Below are 22131 nucleotides of genomic sequence, written 5' to 3'. Positions count from 1 at the left end.
CAAATGAATGTTAATCCCCAAAATAAAAATTTACTCATGATTTACTTTTCCTCAAGCGGTTCAAAACCTCTACGAGTTTCTTTATTCTGCTAAACACAAAAGTAGATGTTTAGAAAAATGTTGGAAACCTTTAACCATTGACTTCCATCGTAAGTAAAACAAATTATATGGATGTCAATGGTTACAGGTTTCCAACATTTTTCTAAATGTCGTCTGTTAAAATCAAAGGAAGATATTAAGAAAAATGTTGGAAACCTGTAATCATTGACATCCATAGTAGGAAAAAACGAATGCTACAGAAGTCAATGGTTACAGGTTTCCAATATTTTTTTAAATGTCGTCTGTTAAAATCAAAGGAAGATATTAAGAAAAATGTTGGAAACCTGTAATCATTGACTTCCATAGTAGGAAAAAACGAATGCTACAGAAGTCAATGGTTACAGGTTTCCAATATTTTTTTAAATATCCTCTTATGTGTTCATCAGAAGATACTCAAAGGTTTTAAGGATGAGCAAAATTATGACATCATTTTCATTTTTGGCTGAACTATCCCTTTAACAAAGATATCATCAAGTAGTCTTATGTCACAAGGTAAGTTTCAGTTTGGATGACAACGTTGGTCATAGTTTCCATGACTCACCTGTACACTATGTACTTCACATGTGATCATAAGACAAATTGTTCATTAGAAACCAGCAGCTTACCACAACACAAAACCGTTTCATAGTACATAAATCATTTATTTAAAGGTGATGTGCCTTTAGGCGTGAAGCGGGTTTTAACAGCTGCATTTCATTTAGAGTTACAGTGATATTAAAAAACAAAAAGACTGACAGATGATTTGATAAATAACCTGTTAGTGAAGGTTCTCGGATAACAAGCCAAACTCCTATTGTAAGAGATAATAATGATCCCCACAGAAAGAAATAAACATGTTCAATCAAAGATTAAAATATGTGAGATATGTGAGACACAGTTCTGGAACATTAACATGTCAATAAACGTCGACAACTCATGTTCAATTCACAAGAAACTATTTCAAAACTGTGTGTTCCAGATGTGATGGTAATGTGATTAGCACGCGTGAAGCTCATGTGTGAAACAGAATTAGAGTCAAATATGGAACACCACAAGTGCTAGGATCAAATTTTAACCCAAAAAAGATGAGTTTGTCCATATTTCACCCAAATTTGATTACACTTTATTAAGAGTTTGTTTCTTTCTGTAAGAGAAAGGCTTGTTTCCAGAGACACAGATGTTTTTTTTAAAGGAATAGTTCACTCCCAAATTTAAAGAACCACATGAGTGAGAGTAAATAATTGAGGTATCAAAAATTTATTTCTTCTGATGTACTCAAAAGAAGATATTTTGCAGAGTGAAATCACCCATTAAAATTCATACTAGATAAAAAAAATACTATGGAGGTCAATGGATAATATATATCAGCATTCTTCAAAATATCTTCTTTTGTGTTCAACAGAAGAAAGAAACTCAACAAGTGAAAGGTTAGTAAATAATTAAAATAATTGTCATTTCTTGGTGAACTATCCCTTTAAACCTTCAGGAACAATTAAATATGACATCACGGACAACAACGTTGACCTAATTATAGCTCTAAAGCACAGTGCAGTATAAAAACTGGTATAAAAAAAAAGTGCAGTAGTTAGTCATTCTGGAAAAACGAATGCTAGGGATGTCAATGGTTACAGGTTTCCAACATTTTTCTAAATATCTTCTGCTAAATACAAAAGAAAATGTTTAGAAAAATGTTGGAAACCTGTAACCATTAACTTCCATAGTAGGAAAAATGATTGCTATGGTTGTCAATGGTTACAGGTTTTGAAAATTTTTCTAAATATCTTCTGTTAAATAAAAAAGAAGTTTAGAAAAATGTTGGAAACCTGTAACCATTGACTTCCATAGCAGGAAAAATGATTGCTATGGTTGTCAATGGTTACAGGTTTTTAACATTTTTCTCAACACAAAAGAAGATATTCAGAATAATGTTGGAAACCTGTAACCACTGACTTCCAAAGTAGGAAAAAAAATGATTGCTATGGATGTCAATGGTTACAGGTTTTGAACATTTTTTTTTTAATATCTTCTGTTAAACATAAAAGTTATTTAGAAAAACATTGGAAACCCGAACCATTGACTTCCATCGTAGGAAAAACGAATGCTACTGAATGGTTACAGGCTATCTTCTGTTAAACACAAAAGAAGATATTTAGAAAGATGTTGGAAACCATTGACTTCCATAGTAGGAAAAAAATAAATGCTATGGATGTCAATGGTTACAGGTTTTTAACATTTTCCTAAATATTTCATATTGTGTTTAACAGGAGATATTTAGAAAAATGTTGGAAACCTGTAACCACTGACTTCCATAGTAGGAAAAAAGAAAAAAAAATGGAATTCAGTGGTTACAGGTTTCCAACATTTTTCTAAATATCTTCCTTTAAACACAAAAGTAGATATTCAGAAAAATGTTGGAAACCTGTAACCATTTCTCACCATTACTCATTCTGACTAACTAGCAAAAATCGTGGTTAATAATCAGGTTTGATGTAAAAGGCTTTAAAAAAAACAAGTTTAAATCACACTAATATAAACATAAAAAAAACATTCACCAGTCACAGGCTCATAAATTCACGTTAAATATCCTTTCGCAAGCACATCTCATGTAACAACAGAACAATTTGGCTCGGATGCTTCTCTTCAAGTGTCAGAAAACAGCCTTGAGACTAAACTCAATGCTTTTGTTGAAGAAACAGTTTGTTCCGTTCAAACTTTTTGTGACGACGGTCTGAAATAAAACAGTTTATTTACAGTCAGTTTCAATAAACTCCACAGATAAATATGTATCAGTTTTATCATGCTCTCAGCAAGTGCTGGTTTCCGTGTTGCCTGAGCTGGATGTGTACGTGTTCGTCCTTTTAGAGTACTTCATCGAGCTGAACGAGACCCTCATTCTCTCCACCGTACGACTGCTGCGGCACTGCAGCGTGTTTTTAACCTCCTCTCTGAAATCATCCGAGACGTAATAGTAGATGAACGGGTCCAGGCAGCTGTTGAGGCTTGCTATACAGAGGGCGGTGAGGTAGAATCCATAGCTGGCGTTGAAGCTATTGTTTCGCAATAGAGAATAGTGCACCACCAGCATCACATTACTTGGAATGAAGCAAACCAAAAACGTAATGAGCACCGTGACAATAAGAATCACGGCTCGTTGGTGGCTTTTTCCAGCGCTGCCTTTGATCGACGAGTTCCCGAGAGAGCGAAGGAGGAGAACGTAAGCCACGATGATAACCACCATTGGGACGAAGAACACAAGACCTGCCATCACCATGAAGTAATAATAGGGCTCCTGTACGTCCAAAAACGCATTGCCTTCATCGAAACTCTTCTTGGTGATGATGTTGACGTCGTGGCAGGTAGTGATGTTGAGGTCTTGCAGTTCAACGGTTTGATTGTAGAGATACAAAGGCGTTGTGCTGACCCCAATGAAGACCCAGATGCACACAGATATGATGATTGCTAATCTGTTGTCTTTTCTTTGCTGGGTGAGCGGGTGAGCGCAGACCCAGTATCGCTGTACGCTTAAGCAAGCGATGAAGAGGATGGAGCAGTACATGTTCCCGTAGAAGAACCCCACTGATACTTTGCACATCTCCTCGCCATACGTCCAGTTATTTCCTTTTAAATGGTAAGCAATCTTTAGAGGCGTCCAGATGACAAACATCAGGTCAGCAAGTGCCAGGTTGCCCATGTAAATGGCAGCTGGGTGTACTTTCTTTGACCTGAACAGGAGGACGTATATCGCCATTGCGTTGGTTGGCAACCCGACCACGAAGACTATCGTGTAAATAATAGGCATGAAGACTGTTGTCAGACCGCTCTGCAGTGTTTCTCTAGCGATCTGATCAATAAACATGTGGCCTGCATCATCCTGTACCACTATTAATATTCGGTTTTTGCTGTTGCCTGAAACAGAACACATTGATTTGTTTAAATGACTGAACTGCAAAAAATGCTAACTTTTAAAGGGGTAGCTTCACAATAATTAAAATTCTGTCATTATTTACTATCCCTTTACTCGTTTCAAACCTTTATGAGTTTCTTGCATTGTGTTGAACACAAAAGAAGATACTTTGGAGCAGGGTTTCACCAAGTTAAATTGAAGACATTTTAAGACCATTATGAATGAAACTTTAGACTTATACAGAGCTAAATGCTAAGGATTTTTTTTGGAATATCCCAGTTAGAAAAGATTTTCACTTGCCCTATCAAAAATAATTATTATTTAATATATTGAATAATACAATAATATTAATTTAGCTTGAATATTTTCTTTTATTAATTTTCATATATATATCCATTCACAAACCCTATAACCCTTACCAAGAATAGAACAAAACATGGCTGTCAATTACTTCAGTCTACAATAATAACTCAATAAAAAATATATACAGTTAAAGTCAGAATTATTAGCCCCCTTTAAAATTTATTTTTCTTTTTTAAGTATTTTCCAAATGGTGTTTAACAGAGCAAGGAAATTTTCACAGTATGTCTGATAATATTTTTTCTTCTGAAGAAAGTCTTATTTGTTTTATTTCGGCTAGAATATAAGCAGTTTTTAATTTTTAATTAACCATTTTAAGGTCAAAATTATTGGCCCCTTTAAGCTATATTTTTTTCGATAGTCTACAGAACAAACCATCATTAAACAAGGACTTGCCTATTACCCTAACCTGTCTAGTTAACCTAATTAACCTAGTTAAGCCTTTAAATGTAATTATAAGCTGTATAGAAGTGTCTTGAAGAATATCTAGTCAAATATTATTTGCAGTTATCATGGCAAAGATAAAATAAATCAGTAATTAGAGATGAGATGTTTAGAAATGTGTTAAACAAAATCTCCTCGTGAAACAAATGTTACTGTAAGAAAAGTAATTAAATGCTATTTTTATTTACATAAAAAATTGAAAGTTTTATTGAGATTGATTTTTGGTGATTGTATGGGTGTTAATGGCCTAATTGGGTAGCTATACATGAACAAAGTAAAATTTATACCTGTTAAAAAAAGATTTAAGACCTACAACACAACATTTCAGCAGAACCCTGCGGATACCGTGTTGGAAACAAGCTGGAATCCTTTAGGTATTGACTTACATGGTAAAGTTGTAGGTAAAGTTGGTTTTATGTTCGCACATTGTTTCAGTGACAGCTTGTGACACAATTCCTGTATTGTTTATCATAGTACTTTGAATATTTGGTCTGAAATCACATCCAAGTATGACTTCAAAACAATATTAGCACTATTTATTTGACTATGAACAATGTTGTACTTTGATGGTCGTTGGTTGCTAATTTGATTTCCCTATTCAAAATTGGCAAAGAATACAGTACTTTTCTAAAATTATATTCGGAAATATGCGAATGTGTGAAAATAAAACAAACTACCTCAATATTACCAGATCACTCACACCATTAATGGTGTTTTAATCTTATAAAAGAACTTATTGGTCCAACTTTTGCTGACTTCACTGTACTTAAAGGGACAGTTCAGCCTATAAAAAAATGAAATTTACTCAGTTTACTCATGTTTAAGTGGTTAAAAACATTTATGAGTCTCTTTATACCGAACAAAAGAAGACATTTTGATCAATTCTGGTAGACTGCATCGATTGACTTCTACAGTAATTTTTTTTCTTACTATGGAAGAGTGAGGTAAAGTTGGTTTTATATTTACTCATTCATTCAATGACAACTTGTGACACGCGCCCTACATTGTTTATCATAGTACTTTGAATATTTGGTCTGAAATCGCATCCAAGCATGACTTCAAAACAATATTAGCTCTATTTATTTGACTGTGAACAATGTTGTACTTTGATGGTCGTTGGCTGCTAATTTGATTCCCCTATTCAGAATTGGCAAAGAAAACAATTCTTTTCTAAAATTATATTTGGAAAAATCTGAATGTGTGAATATAAAACCAACTTTACCTCAATGTTACCAGACCACTCACCATTACTGATGTTTTAATCTTATCAAAGAACTTATTGGTCCAACTTTTGTTGACTTCACTGTACTTAAAGGGACAGTTCACTCCACCAACCCACCCCCCCCCAAATAAAATTTACTCAGTTTACTAATGTTCAAGTGGTTACAAACCTTTATGGAGTCTATACAAAACAAAAGAAGCTATTTTGAAAAATTCTGGTAGACTGCACCTATTAATTTCTATTGTATTGTATTGTATTTTTCCTACTATGTGTACAGAGTGAAGTAAAGTTGGTTTTATATTCGCTTATTTGTTTAGTGACAACTTGTGACATGCTCCATATATTGCTTAACATAATACTTTGAATATTCTGATTGAAGCATGACTTCAAAACAACATTAGCACTATTTATTTGAATGTGAACAATGTTGTACTTTGATAGTCATTGGCTGCTATATATGATTTCACTGTTTTTAATTAGCAAATAATACTGTTCTGAAATAATATTATTAAGGGGGAAATTTGAATATGTGAATATAAATCCAACTTCAATACCTTTCACTTGTTCAAAACCTACTTGAGCTTCTTTGTTGTGTTGAACACAACAAAAGTTATTAATTCTGGTAGACTACACCTTTAACTTTTATAATATTCTTTTCCTACTATGGAAGAGTGAGGTAAAGTTGGTTTTATGTTTGCACATTGGTTCAGTGACAACTTGTGACACACTCCCTATAGTGTTTACCATGGTACTTTGAACATTCGGTCTGAAATCACATCCAAGTATGACATCAAAACAATATTAGCACTATTAATTTGACTGTGAACAATGTTGTATTTGATGGTCGTTGGCTGCTAATATGATTTCACAATTTAGAATCTGCAAATAATACTTTTATGAAAATTTTATTATTAAGGAGAAAGTCTGAATGTGTAATTATAAAACCCATTCTTCCAAAAAATCTTCTTTTGTGTTCAAAAGAACAATGAAACTCATAAGTGTTTAACTTAAAACCACATAATTAAGAATAAATTAGGTAATTTGACATTTTTGTGTGAACTATCTCTTTAATAGCCAACACATTTAACAACATTTACTGATTTTGCTGAATGGAGTCTAGAAAGACTCATGTTAAACGTAGGTCTAACATGTTTTGTGTTGAATAGACGTCTGATAGACATCTAAACGTAGACACCTTGGCTAAAACAAGGCTAAACTTGGGCTGTCAGTAAAAATCTAATAACTAGACTAGTCGTCAAACATTTTTTAATAACAATTATTTCAGGAAAATCCTAACTGCAGATAAAAGTGTTTCGCCAATAGCAATGGTAAATGGAAACAAGCATTCCCTTCATTCTTCTTTTCCCCAAAAATCTGGACAGATATTACAAAATACATTCCTACAATTCCTACATACAATTCCTAATGAAGTAAAAGGAACTAATTCTAAAATATTACATAGATATTATCCATGCAATGATTTTATTGGTAAGTTTAAGGAAGGTTTTTCACCCTTGTGCTGTTTTTGTTAAATGGAACCAGAAACATTTCTTCATTTATATTTCAGTTGCAGTTACACAAAATAGTTTTGGTCCCAAGTTTCCTTACTACTTTTTGAAGTGTTTTATAAATTTATCAATATAACTGATACAATGGCTTGATTTGTGGATTGTAACTCTGGATTATTGGAAATGGACAAAATAAATAAAAAAAAATACAAAATAAAAATTGTAAACTATTCTTCATTGATCTAAAATTCACTCACTTCTATACAGAGTAATACCAAAGCTATTAAGACATCCCAACTGCTGAAAAAAATACTTAACGACCAAAATTTATCATGTACATTAATTCTCTTGTATACTATTTTATGTATAATTCTGTACTCCCCTGTTTAATCAATAAATAAAAAAAAATTAAAAAGACGTTGTCAAATAGACAGACTTTATATGTGTAGTCATTCATTTCTGTTTATTGGATGACTAGTCTAGTTTTGGCTTATTCTGTTATTAGATTTTCACAGATTTTCACTCTAGCCTTGTTTTAGCCAATACGTCCATGTTTAGACGTCTATGAAACATCTATTAGACATCGTTTAAAAACAAAAATATGCCTGCTAAGTAGTGAAACGTGAAAAAAACAAGAATATTAGAGTAATAAAGATAAACTGAAGCAACTCACCTGCACCTGGCTGCGCAGAGGCAAAAAGAATACACGCGAAAAAAAACAAAACCCTGTAGCTCTCGGACACCGCCATATTCAGCGTTTTTCCCTCGTACTCCTAAATCCAAAAAAAGCTCTCCTGAAGCGTTGAGTTCTGCGGTTCCTCTCCGCGAAATGTTTTCAGTCGACCTAAAAGAGTCAGTAGGACACACCTTAACCCCATTCAGAGTTTTAAAAAAGCACGTCGTTACCTGCGTGACGTCAGACCTGATCTAGTCACATCCAGCTGAACCGTGAGTTTCGAGTTTTGGCCGAAATCAACCACAGGATCTGCGCGTGGGAGGAGAAAAATAACGATAGTGTGTTCCTGATAGTCACACTGAAACTATATTACTAATAACAATAATACTGTACAATAACAATACTTAATAGTGTCATTTAAAGATGATTTAACGTTTCAGACCACAACTTAATGTTGTTATTGTCAACAAAAAGTTTAAATATCATAAATTCTCATCGAAATATTAATATTAAAAAAAAAACTTAAATGAAAAATTGAAATTGTGACTTGTCAACTAATTTAACAATAAATAAAAGCAAATTAAAAACAATAACACAATACTAAAAGTAAAGCAATACTGATTGCATCTTATATGTTAAAATATATTAATCTTCATAGAAAAAATAGTTATAAATATATGCCATATTTAACTGAAACACATCAATGGCATAAGAACGATTTAAAATAAACAGGATATCAATCTCTATTTTGTCAACATTGTTACATATTTATATATTAAAAAAAAACTAGTCTATCCTAAATCCTGAAGGTAATTTTCTCGCATTTTACTAAACATGGTCTCTCTGCAAGTCCACACATGCTTGGATGTTGTTGTTGTGTTTGCAATTATTCGGTAAATTATTCCTCATGTTCTAGGATTATAATTGAAACTATAAATAAGCTGTCAAAATAATATATTGTAAATAATTATATAAACCTATTTTATACCTCTGTAGCCTAAATTTAAACATGGACAATGGGTTTGGATAACTGGTGCATCTGAGTGTGTCAAGTGTGTGTGTGTGTGTGTGTGTGTGTGAAACAACTGCAAACAGATTTTATGATTCAGCTGGTTTAAACATTGCTCTGTGGACTTTGGACACATTCTGCCTACAACCACACATCCACACATACAGAATGCAGAATGAGAGTTATGGACAGATATGAATAAAACTCATTTATTGATAAATACATTCAGGTTATTCTTTAAAAAACATCAACAAATCCATAATACACTCACAGATAAAAATATACATGTGCTCTGAAAACAAGTGGAGGCATGGGTCTTCAAAGAAACAAGTGTGTTTAAGATTATACATAAAAATCACACAGTAAATGCTGCTGTTCCAGCTTTCAGTGCTTCAGAATAGATCTCACAGAGGTTATGCTTGTTGGTCATACATTCACACATCTGATATTGTGAATTATGATGTGTGAACAATTCATATTCATATGTGCGTCTGTGTAAATGGAAATAAATGCAAATGTTTCAAATAACAGCTTCATTTATTCAGTCAACTTCAGTGCACTAAAAGAGATCAAGATTAAAGGTCATTTAAAGGAATAGGTCACCTATAAATGCACATTTTGTCATTATTTACATTCCATTGACTTGTTCCAAACCTGTTTGAGTTTCTTTGTTCTGTTTAACACAAAAAGCTTTGTAAAAACATTTGATTTTCATAGTATTTGTTTACTACTATGCTATCATATTTTGTGTTCAACAAAAGAAGGGAACTCATAAAGGTATAGAACCACTTGAGGACGAGTCCATTTTCATTTTGGGTGAATTATGGCTTTAAGAGTTTCTACGAAATCCCACTAAACCAGACAGACAGCAACAACATAACAAAAATTCCATGTTTGCACTCCTAACTTGAGGCAACCTGTAACTAGTGACGTATTGCAAACACTAATAACAACATTTCCATGTTGACCGACCACATCATCAAACCACACTGCATTCCAAGCAGTGCTGTTTTGAAACCTTTATGAGTTTCTTTTTAACAAAGCTTAACATATGGACAAGAATATTTAACAGAGATTAAATTAAACTGTAAATAATATCTGTATTTCTTGATTCACAGTTTTTTCTGTTTATTTATGGTTGTGAATTGCATTATGGAAACTTTATCCATGTGGTCGACTTTTGATATTGAAAATGTAACTGTGCAATTGATTTTTATTCACATTTTAGTTGTTTGAAACAATATAATGTATAAGAAATTATATATTAAGTCTTTAAAGTAACTGAAAAGTACTTTACTTACTTGACTTTTTGTCCTGTTTCTAGTCCAAATATCTAAAACTTCTTAAATCAAGAAGCATTTTCTAGACAAGTAAAAAAAACATGGTCTTGTTTTAGAAAATAATATGTCAAAATTAAGTGAGTTCTTCATTAAACAAGCTAAATAATCAGCCAATGTGGTGAGCAAAATAATCTTGCTCTTCGTTTTGACATAATATTATATTGCTCACCCCATTGGCTGATTATTTAGCTTGTTTTAAGGAAAAACTCACTTTATTTTGACATTTGTTTTCTTAAAACGAGATTATATGTTTTGCTTGGCTAGAAAATTCTTCTTGATTTAAGAATTTAGATATTTAGACTAGAAACAGGACAAAAAAAATCCAAGAAACAAACACATTTTTTTGCAGTGTGCTGGTTTTTTGTGTGTAATTTACATCACTGTACAATGTAAACTATTAAAAACATCAATAAAAGTTACTTTCAAACATTTCAACATTAAAAGTTCCTGGAGAAAAGGATGCAATCCAATTCCATAATGCAATTCGAAAGCATAAATAAATGTGGGAAAAACCTGAATCACGAAATACAAACACAAAATGTTTATTTATGGATGTTATTTACAGTGTAAATATAAAAACAGAGGTCAAAATCATAGGAAAACACATTTATTGGACAATTACTTCATTTTCCTTAAGTCAGTGCATGTCGGACTGTGTCATCGAACGTCTCTGCATTCCAAGCAGTGCTGTTTTGAAACCTTTATGTGTGACAGCTTAACATATGGACAAGAATAATTAACAGAGATTAAATTACACTGTAAATAATATCTGTATTTCTTGATTCACAGTTTATTTATGGTTGTGAATTGCATTATGGAAACTTTATCCATGTGGTCGACTTTTGATATTGAAAATGTAACTGTGCAATTGATTTTTATTCACATTTTAGTTGTTTGAAACAATATAATGTGTAAGAAATTATATATTTAAGTATTTAAAATGACTGAAAAGTACTGGGAGTTTGCTACACTGCAAAAAATGCTTTTCTTACTTGGAAACAACACAAAAACTCTACTCCAAATATCTCAAAATTATTAAAATCAAGAAGCATATTCTAGACCAGGGGTCACCGAACTTGTTCCTGGAGGGCGGGTGTCCTGCAGAGTTTAGCTCCAACCCTATCAAACACACCTGAACAAGCTAATCAAGGTATGCTTGAAATATCCAGGTAGGTATGTTGGGGCAAGTTGGAGCTAAAACCTGCAGGGACACCGGCCCTCCAGGACCGAGATTGGTGACCCCTGTTCTAGACAAATAAAAACATTGTTTTGTTTTAAGAAATATGTCAAAATTAAGTGAGTTTTTCCTTAAAACAAGCTAAATAATCAGCCAATGGGATGAGCAAAATAATCTTGCTCTTTGTTTTGACATGATATTATTTTGCTCACCCCATTGGCTTATAATTTAGCTTGTTTTAAGGAAAAACTCACTTTATTTTGGCATATTATTTCTTAAACCAAGATTATATGTTTTGCTTGTCTAGAAAATGCTTCTTGATTTAAGAATTTAGATATTTAGACAAGAAACAGGACAAAAAAAAATCCAAGAAACAAACCCAGTTTTTGCAGTGTGCTGGTTTTTTGTGTGTAATTTACAACACTGTACAACGTAAACTATCAACAACGTCAATAAAAGTTACTTTCAAACATTTCAACATTAAAAGTTCCTGGAGGAAAGGATTCAATCCAATTCCATAATGCAATTCGAAAGCACAAATAAATGTGGGAAAAACCTGAATCACGAAATACAAAAACAAAATGTTTATTTATGGATGTTGTTTACAGCGTAAATATAAAAACAAAAGGTAAAAATCATAGGAAAACACATTTATTAGTTCATTAATTCATTTTCCATTAGTCAGTGCATGTTGGACTGTGTCATCAAACGTCAAGAATATTTAATAGAGATTAAATTACACTGTAAATAATATCTGTATTTCTTGATTCACTGTTTTGTTCTGTTTATTTATGGTTGTGAATTGCAATATGGGAAATTTATCTGTGCTCTGTAGACTTTTGATATTGAAAATGTAACTGTGCAATTGACTTTTATTCACATTTTAGTTGTTTGAAACAATATAATGTAGAAGAAATTACATATGAAGTATTTAAAATGACTGAAAAGTACTGGGAGTTTGCTACACTGCAAAAAATGCTTTTCTTACTTGGAAACAACACAAAAACTCTACTCCAAATATCTCAAAATTATTAAAATCAAGAAGCATTTTCTAGACAAATAAAAACATTGTTTTGTTTTAAGAAATAATATGTCAAAATTAAGTTTTCTTTAAAACAAGCCAAGTAATCAGCCAATGGGATGAGCAAAATAATCTTGCTCTTCGTTTTGCCATAATATTATTTTGCTCACCCCATTGGCTGATTATTTAGCTGATTATTAAGGAAAAACTCACTTCATTTTGGCATATTATTTCTTAAACCAAGATTATATTTTTTGGTCTAGAAAATGCTTCTTGATTTAAGAATTTAGACAAGAAACAGGACACACAAAAAAAAAATCCAAGTAAGAAACACATTTTTTTTGCAGTGTGCTTTTTTTTTTTTTTTTTTTTTTTTTTTTTTTTTTGAGTAATTTACATCACTGTACAATGTAAATTATTAAAAACGTCAATAAAAGGTACTTTCAAACATTTCAACATTAAAAGTTCCTGGAGGAAAGGATGCAATCCAATTCCATAATGCAATTCGAAAGCATAAATAAATGTGGGAAAAACCTGAAATCACGAAATACAAAAACAAAATGTTTATTTATGGATATTATTTACAGCGTAAATATAAAAACAAAGGTAAAAATCACAGAAAAACACATTTATTAGTTCATTAATTCATTTTCCATTAGTCAGTGCATGTTTCAGAAACTTATCAGGTCCTTACAAGCATGTTACAAAACAAGCTCAGCATTTCAGACTGAGATTTTAAAAACAGTTCACACTCTCTGTAGTCATTCTCAATAGGAACTGCTCTGTGTGTTTCCAGAGTCTGATGTGTACGTGCTGCTTTTCTTCGAATACTTCAGCGCACTGAAAGAAACTCTCATTCTCTGCGCAGTGCGCTCGCTTCGGCAAAGAAAAGTGTTTCTTACATGCTCCCTGAACTCATCTGAGATAAAATAATATACAAATGGATCAACACAGCTGTTCAGACTGGCCAAGCACAGCGTGGTGATGTAGAAACCATACCCGCTGTTCTTCACTCCATTAAACAGCAGAGCGTAATGCACGATCACCATGATGTTACTAGGTGTGAAGCACACTAGAAACATCACCAGGACCGTCACAATAAGGATGATAGCCTTTTTTCTCTTCTGAACGATGCTGGGATCATTCATTGAGCTCTTCAGGGCACGCAGCATCTGCACGTTTGACACTATACACACTAGGCAGGGAACTACAAATCCCACAACTCCCATGGTCAGGAAGTAGATGCAAGGGTAGCGTGATTGGCTGGGTCGAGTGACATCATGGCAGGTGACTATATCCATGTTGGTGACCTTCACGGTCTGGTCGTAGAGATACAGAGGCACGGTTATAGCCCACACGACCAGCCACACACACACAGACACACACACTGCCAACCTGTTGTTCCTCTTCTGCTGGGAAAGTGGATGCACGATGGCCCAGTATCTCTGGACGCTAATGCACGCGATGAAAGCCGTCGAGCAGTACATATTGCCGTAGAAAAACCCTACTAGCACTTTACACATGGCTTCTCCGTAGATCCAATTATTCCCGTTAAAATGATACGCGATTTTCAGAGGGATCCAGATTACAAAGAGAAGGTCGGCCAGTGCAAGGTTGGCCATAAAAATGGATGATGGGTGCTTCTTCTTGGTTCTAAAGAGAAACACCCAGATGGCCATGGCATTGGTGGGCAAGCCCACACTGAAGACGATGATGTAGAGCACTGGGAAGAAGATCTGCGTGAGCTTGCTGTTCAATACACCAAGAGCAGTGGAGGTCACCGATACTCCTTCCTTAGTTTCTTCACCAGTAAAGCCTCGATCCCATTCAGGCTTAACGTTTGCTAAACACAGAGACAGATAGAAGGGGTATTAGATGGTTAGATAAAACCAGTGGTGTAAAGTAACAAATTATAAAAACTCAAATGACTGTAATTGAGTAGTTTTAAATCAGGCAATGTAATTTACTAAGTAGTTTTACAAATGTGTACTTTTATTTTCCCTTGAGTATATTTTTAGTGCAGTATCGGTACTTTGACTCCACTACTTTCCTTCAACCTGCTGTCACTACTTTATTTTTTCCTGTCTATGAGGATTAGAAAAATCAGTCCTGTGATTCCTGTCCAATCAAAGAAGGTAGATCAGAAGATTTGAAGGTAAATCGCATCCGAATGATCTACCTCAAAACATGGGTGATTTCTAATTGCAGCAGATTGTTTGGATGCATTAAAATGTCCAAAAGATGTCCAGAGACTGTTTAGATGCACGTCACTGATGGATGTTTACTGTATGATGACCAAAATGGCCTTAAACACCCAGCAGGCACAAGACATCAACATGACATCAGACTGGCATTGTACACCAACATTGTTGGGACGTTGCATTTTGTTTGGAAATGAAAATCCGGTTCACATCAGAACCCAACATCAGGCTGACGTCAAGGTCTGACGTTCAACCTAAAAATCAACATCTAATGGTGTTACAGCTTGGGGTTGGTGTGAACCTTACCGCTATTATGTCTATCAGTGGTTGGATTTTGGTTGACACACCTCACAAATAATTGTCAGTATTTGATGTCAATATGACGTTGGTTTAAGTTGTTGGTTCGACGTTGGATTTTGGTCACTTTCTAACAACCTAAAATCAACCAAATATCAACGTCATTTCACATCATTATTGGACATAAATTATAACTATAATTATAAAAATAACATTCACCTGACATCACAACTTAAAGCTGCGGTCCCACTGCACTTTTCTCCCCACAGACTTCCATTCATCTGCATGCGAACGCGGAAGACCAGAAACCTAAGTTAGTGCGTCAAGTTTCAAAGTTCACTGCGTTGGAAAGTTCAAGCTTGGTAAACTCTGACCTGCGAAATTGCATCATAAGCTAGCGTGAGACCAATTGAGGATCAAAACATGACCTCTCTGGACAGAAGTTTAAAACATGGACCAATTGTTCGCTTTTTTTAATGTCTAATCATCTTGTTTAATCCCGCCCCTTTTCGCAGCGCCGTACGACAGAATGACGAAAGTTCAAACTCTAGTGTAACTGTGGCTTAAATCTACCCTAATATTAACGTCTTATGACGTTGTATGCCTGCTGGGCATTAACGAAATGCACTACAGAATTTTACGTTTGCACACATCCACAAATGACATGTAAATGCATCAGCTTTTAACAGCGTATTACTCACTACTCCTGAGTACTTTTGAAAGGTCTACTTTTTACTCATACTTTGAGTAATATTTTAAACAGATGCTTTTACTCTACTTGCAATACATTTTGTCAAGTAAAGGTACTTTTACTGGAGTATGGTTTTTCAGTGCTCTTTCCACCACTGGATAAAACATTAGACAGACAGACAGATAGAATAACGTGATCTCATGAGTATTCCCATGTGAGCAATTCCAGCACTATGGATGTGACATTTGCAGTAAAAACTTGAAGCATAAATATTCACATACAAAGTATATGTTAGGCCACGCGGTGGTGCAGTAGGTAGTGCTGTCACCTCACAGCAAGAAGGTCGCTGGTGTTCTCCGTGCGTTCGCGCGGGTTTCCTCCGGATACTCCAGTTTACCCCACAGTCCAAAGACATGCGGTATAGGTGAATTGGGTAGGCTAAATTGTCCGTAGTGAATGAGTGTGTATGGATGTTTCCCGGAGATGGGTTGCAGCTGGAAGGGCATTCGCTGTGTAAAACATAAGCTGGATAAGTTGGCGGTTCATTCCGCTGTGGTGACCCGACCACCCGATAAATAAAGGGACCAAGCCGAAAAGAAAATGAATGAATAAAAGTATGTTAACATTATATTGAAACATCTCTTTATATTTTCTAATACTACTAACCACAGGGTTATGGGAGCAGAAACATATCAATCTGTAAGCATTTTTTATTTTAAATGAGGAAAATAAACATGCGTTATGGATGTGACCAAAAAGTTAGTAAGTTTACAGCATACGACATTCAGAAATTCAGTGAATTAAACTGCACAACCCAAAAGAAATAATGCTAATCAAAAGGATAAGAGTTGGCTTTCTGTAGAATAAAAATGCCTGATTTTATATTTTTGCATTTAATAAGGAAAAAGCTTGGTTATGGATGTGAGATCTCTCCATTATCGATGTGACAGATGTGAAATTGGATGTGCGATTGATTTACTTTGGTAAATCAAATTGCTTGAAAACATTGACTACGCTAACATGGAGAGCAGTAATCAAAAATCCATCACCAAATTCACAAATTGTCTATAATTCAACACAATTAAAACCTTTAATATATACAATAGTCATGAAACTAAATAGATAAAAATACTAAATAAAAGTAAATAAGGTGAATGAACAAAAATCTGTCCTTAATATAAACCCATCAAGTTTACACTTGTCGCATCAGAATATTTCTCATATATTGTAGTCTTTGATGCATTTGCGAATAAGTACTTGGACTATTTTTTATACTGCAAGATTAAATTGTCAAGTATTTATATGAATTAAGTAAAGAGTCGTTCTACCAAACAAATGATAAATGAATGGATAGATGGATGAATAGATAGATGGATATTTGGATGGATGGATGGTTGGATAGATGGATGGATGGACGCATGGATGGATAGACAGACAGACAGACAGACAGACAGACAGACAGATAGACAGATAGATAGATAGATAGATAGATAGATAGATAGATAGATAGATAGATAGATAGATAGATAGATAGATAGATAGATAGATAGATAGATGGACGCATGGATGGATAGATGGATGGATAGATTTACTTACGATATCTCTGAAACATGCAATTCTGACAACAGAATATTCATTCAATCATTCATTTTCCTTTGGCTTAGTCCCTTATCTATCAGGGGTCACCACAGCGGAATGAACCGCCAACTTATCCAGCATATGTTTTACGCAGTGGATGCCTATCCAGTGGCAACCCAGTACTAGGAAACACCCTTACACACTCACTATGGCCAATTTAGTCATCCAATTCATTTCATTCTTTGGACTGTGGGGGAAACTGGAGCACCCGGTGGATACCCACACAAACATAGGGAGAACATGCACACAGAAATGCCAATTGGCCCAGCCGGGACTCAAACAAGCAACCTTCTTGCTGTGAAGTGACAGTGCTAACCACTGAGCCAAGGTGCCACCCCAGCATATTATTATATAAATAAAACATAAATTGATTTACGTATCAGCAGCTTTACAGACAACTGAATCCTTATAGTAAATACAGGTATACTTTAATTTTAATTATGACATGGGCCTATTCATTTGCATTCATTCTGACACGATTATATTTACAATTTTAATTCTTGTATTACACACACAAAAAAAAGTGTAGTTTTATGGCTGTAAATGACACATAATAATAGCAAGGTGTGAACTACTGAACACAGACAGATAGATAGATAGATAGATAGATAGATAGATAGATAGATAGATAGATAGATAGATAGATAGATAGATAGATAGATAGATAGATGTTGTTTAGAAGTCAGACTTGCATGCTAATTCCGATCAAATATTCAAAGTAACATGGTAAACAATATAGAGACTGCTAAATGAATGAATATGCGAATATAAAACCAACTTTACCTCTATGGATGGATGAATGGATGGAGTTAGTTTTATATTTGCATATTCATTCAATGACAACTTGTGACATGTTCCCTATAGCCTTAACCATGATACTTTGAATATTTGTTCTGAAATGAGATGGAAGTATGACTTCAAAACAACATTAGCACTATTTATTTGACTACAAAGAACGGTGTACTTTCATTGTCATTGACTGCCATAATGTTTTGACTATTTAGAGTTTGCTTTTCTGAAATTAAATTAGGAGAAAATCTGAATGTGTGAATATAAAACCAACTTTACCTCAAAGATAAATAGATAGATAGATAGATAGACAGATAGATGTTTAACATCACTATAATAAATTGAATACTAAACAGAATTATAGACATTCAGCAGGGCTATCTCTTCATTTATTTATGTCAAATTGATTTTGACAAGGTCACAGAAACAGTAAGAGATTATGAATGGGAAAACTAAATTTTACAACCATTATTAGATTTTGACATAAACCTTAAAGTAAATAAATAGTAGATATCTGCTTAACAGTGCATCATTCTCCCTTTCCATTTTAATCAACTGCGTTTTCTAGCATTACAATCTGGTGCGGCGAGACATCCTCATTAAACGTAAACAAGAAAACAAATTCTTACTTTGACTAGACAGGTTCACGCAGACAAACAGAAGCAAAGCCGAAATCCAGATCAGTCTGTGCGCCATTATTCCTGCGAAACTGAGTGGAAATACTGAAATGATCTGATATAATGCTTATACGACTGTAAACAGTGTCCGCTTTTTATAGACAGGTGTGGAACTCGGCGTCCATCAGTCATGTGACTTTACCTGGGACACGCCCTTCGGTCCGGCACGACGCATATGCATAGTTTTACATATTTTTATACAGGCCTATACGTAACTTAAATATAATAATAATAATAATAATGATAATAATAATAATAATATTAATAATAATAATGAGTTTTTCTCATAACAAAAGCGCTACAAGATGAATGTAAAATGATCAAATAAAAGTACAATATTTAATAAAACAACATGTGCCCAATAAAAACCTTAATCAACAACATATTCATGACCTCTTATGGAGATATCAATCCGCTGTCTCGTTATCAGTAATGACGCGTAATAATGAATCGAATGATATAGACTAATATATAGGAGATTTATAGGAGATCTTCCATAAACTTGTCAGTATTACACCAGCCAGACAGATAGACAGATGATAGATAGATAGATAGATAGATAGATAGATAGATAGATAGATAGATAGATAGATAGATAGATAGATAGATAGATAGATAGATAGATAGATAGATAGATAGATAGATAGATAGATAGATAGATAGATAGATAGATAGATAGATAGATAGACAGACATTAGCACCATTTCTTTACGGTCAACAACATTGTCAACAACATATTCATGATCTTTTCTGTTATGGAGATATCACTCCGCTGCCTTGTTAATATTAATGACGCGTAATATTGCAGCTTATGATAGACTATCTTCCATGAACTTGTCAGTATTACACAGAAAAATGAAGAAAACAATACTGAGATTCCTGTTTTATCTTTTCACTTTGCTATTTCTTCTGTTCTGAATAGGATTAAAATTACCCAATGTCCCAGATTACCCAAATTCACCCTAAGAAACAAAGTAACTTCAGTTCAATTCAGTCCAAGAGCTCTACTTTCTGCCGAAATGCCATTTATTATAACTAATGTTTAATTATTTGGTTTGGAAAATGAATTGGTACCACTCTGAAGGGAGATTTCTAATTTAATTAACACTGTGTCAGTCCATTTCTTTTGTTATCAAACTTAGACTGCATTAAAAGACAGCCTGCAATGTGTAGTTTGTGTTGGACAGATATATGGATGAACACTGCCACCTAGAGGATTGCTTTATTACAGCCTTTTTTCAGCCAGACCAACACACATACAATGCTCAGCATATAGGCGTAGTACACCCCTTATAAATCCACTATTTAAATTCATATCTTCTAAAGAAAGCTTTACAGTATTATATTTGTGCTTAAACATTAGATTAGTCAGTACTGAAGCCAAATCTGGAGCTAATCTAACACAATAAGTTACAATAACGGTCCAAAATGAGTACACTCAAATTTATATGGAAGAGGAAAATATTAAATACAAAATTTAAAAAGAGCAAAATTTAAGAGAAGCAAAAAATGTTTAAAATTTAGTTGAAATTCTCTGGTTTGCAATTTGTTTCGCAATATTTTGGATTAATTTAAACGTGTCATCTTTCGATTTCTTCTTTATTTATGATTTAATTAACGTATTTACATTTTATAAACATATCTAACAACCCTTAAAGAAGTAATAAAATAATAATAATAAAATAAAACCCAGTTATACAACTAAATGCGGGGCAGATGTCTACATTTATGCAACAATCTCAATGTTACAAATCGAGTTCAATTACAAACTGATGTATTATTATTGTCAAGAGATAGCAAGGGTGATCAGTAACTTTCTATTTCTAAAGATGTTCTGTGACTAAAATATTATTCTGCAGTTTTTCTCAGTGGCTTTGGTGCATTTCTCACAACACTATTTACATTTGCACAACAGTTAATGCATTTCTCAAAACAATCAGTCATTTGTGCACATCATAGTAGCAGTTTCTCATTCCTTCCCACAAATTGCAAATGCTTTTGGACATGCATCAATTGCTTTCATACAAGACTTTTTTTTAAACATTATCATTTGCTTATGGCATACAAAAATGTTGAACAAGTTGTCAAGATCTGTCAAGCAATTTTTATTAAATAAAAAAAAATTCCTGAAAAAGTCTTCTAAATTGAACAATTTCATGAATGATTTACAGACCTGTGTATGTTGTAGGTTCAGTTCCAATATGTACTGCAATATTGTTTACAGTTGTTCACCGCTCTACCCAAAGGACGTTTCTGTTTGTTGTAAATAAGGGTGTATTTATTCTTTTGCACAATGCTGTGAATAAATTATAATTGTAAAGAGCAAATGCAGTAAAACTGTGAAACATACATATTCAGTGTCTTGTACTCGGATACCTCACTACATGCTGTGATGTCTAACTTTACTGAGGTTTTCAAATGGCCGTGCAAATAACACTAGTAAATATAGTGCTGTCTTGAGCTTTTTCAGGAAGTGTCACCAAAATCTGACTGTTTTGCATTGGAATAAATGTACAGAGTAAACTGTCATAATATGAAACATGACAAAGCCATTTGACCATCTTGTTCATAAGCAATGGTGTCAGGACTTTTCATCTTGATGACACTTTCATTGACATCAATACTTGTTTTTGAGGAATGAAATCTCCATTTTGAGCAAGTGACACACTTTTGCAGGTTATCAACTAGGTTTTGCAGTTTGTACTAATTGTTTTGAGAAATGCATTAACTGTTGTGCAAATGTAAATAGTGTGAGAAATGCACCAAAGCCACTGAGAAAAACTGTAAAAAAACAAAAACAAATGTTACACATATACTGTTTGCTCTATGGAATGCAAAAAACCCTTTAAAGCTCAATATAAAAAAACAGCCAATTTTATGTCACATAAATTAAAAACATAAACCAAAACCAATATTAAAACATACATGTTTATATAGGTTCTTTTCATGTGGAAAGGCTCCAGAATTAGATAGGTAGGTAGGTGGATAGATGGATGGATGGATGGATGGATGGATAGATAGATAGATAGATAGATAGATAGATAGATAGATAGATAGATAGATAGATAGATAGATAGATAGATAGATAGATAGATAGAT

The 22131-nt window shown here is 33.7% G+C and overlaps 2 protein-coding genes across 3 annotated transcripts; both read right to left on the bottom strand.

Moving 5' to 3' along the window:
- Positions 1 to 2408: 2408 nt before the first annotated feature.
- On the bottom strand, positions 2409 to 8408 carry f2rl1.2 (coagulation factor II (thrombin) receptor-like 1, tandem duplicate 2). 2 transcript variants are annotated; one of them, XM_056446881.1, is made up of 2 exons: positions 8190 to 8408; positions 2409 to 3984 (listed from the first exon to the last, which is right to left on the bottom strand). In XM_056446881.1, the coding sequence occupies exons 1-2, from the start codon at positions 8263 to 8265 to the stop codon at positions 2882 to 2884; spliced, it is 1179 nt and encodes a 392-aa protein (XP_056302856.1). In that variant the 5' UTR covers positions 8266 to 8408; the 3' UTR covers positions 2409 to 2881. The 2 variants fall into 2 exon arrangements, with proteins under 2 accessions (XP_056302856.1, XP_056302857.1); XM_056446882.1 differs by having other exon boundaries at positions 2410 to 3984; positions 8196 to 8408.
- Positions 8409 to 13137: 4729 nt separating this feature from the next.
- On the bottom strand, positions 13138 to 19211 carry f2rl1.1 (coagulation factor II (thrombin) receptor-like 1, tandem duplicate 1). Its single transcript, XM_056446382.1, has 2 exons — positions 18985 to 19211; positions 13138 to 14582 (listed from the first exon to the last, which is right to left on the bottom strand). Exons 1-2 carry the CDS (start codon positions 19049 to 19051, stop codon positions 13507 to 13509), a joined length of 1143 nt encoding a protein of 380 aa, XP_056302357.1. The 5' UTR covers positions 19052 to 19211; the 3' UTR covers positions 13138 to 13506.
- Between the last annotated feature and the right edge of the window lie 2920 nt (positions 19212 to 22131).

The sequence above is a fragment of the Danio aesculapii genome, chromosome 21 (assembly GCF_903798145.1).
Source record: "Danio aesculapii chromosome 21, fDanAes4.1, whole genome shotgun sequence".
NCBI lineage: Eukaryota > Metazoa > Chordata > Actinopteri > Cypriniformes > Danionidae > Danio > Danio aesculapii.
This window is presented reverse-complemented; position numbering and strand designations above follow the sequence as displayed.

Excerpts from the sequence above, each read along its gene's own strand:
- f2rl1.1 (XM_056446382.1), bottom strand. The coding sequence starts at position 19,051 with ATGGCGCACAGACTGATCTGGATTTCGGCTTTGCTTCTGTTTGTCTGC. Across the intron at positions 14,583-18,984 it reads CGTGAACCTGTCTAGTCAAA|CAAACGTTAAGCCTGAATGG; the intron begins GTAAGAATTTGT and ends CTCTGTGTTTAG.
- f2rl1.2 (XM_056446881.1), bottom strand. The coding sequence starts at position 8,265 with ATGGCGGTGTCCGAGAGCTACAGGGTTTTGTTTTTTTTCGCGTGTATT. Across the intron at positions 3,985-8,189 it reads CTCTGCGCAGCCAGGTGCAG|GCAACAGCAAAAACCGAATA; the intron begins GTGAGTTGCTTC and ends GTTCTGTTTCAG.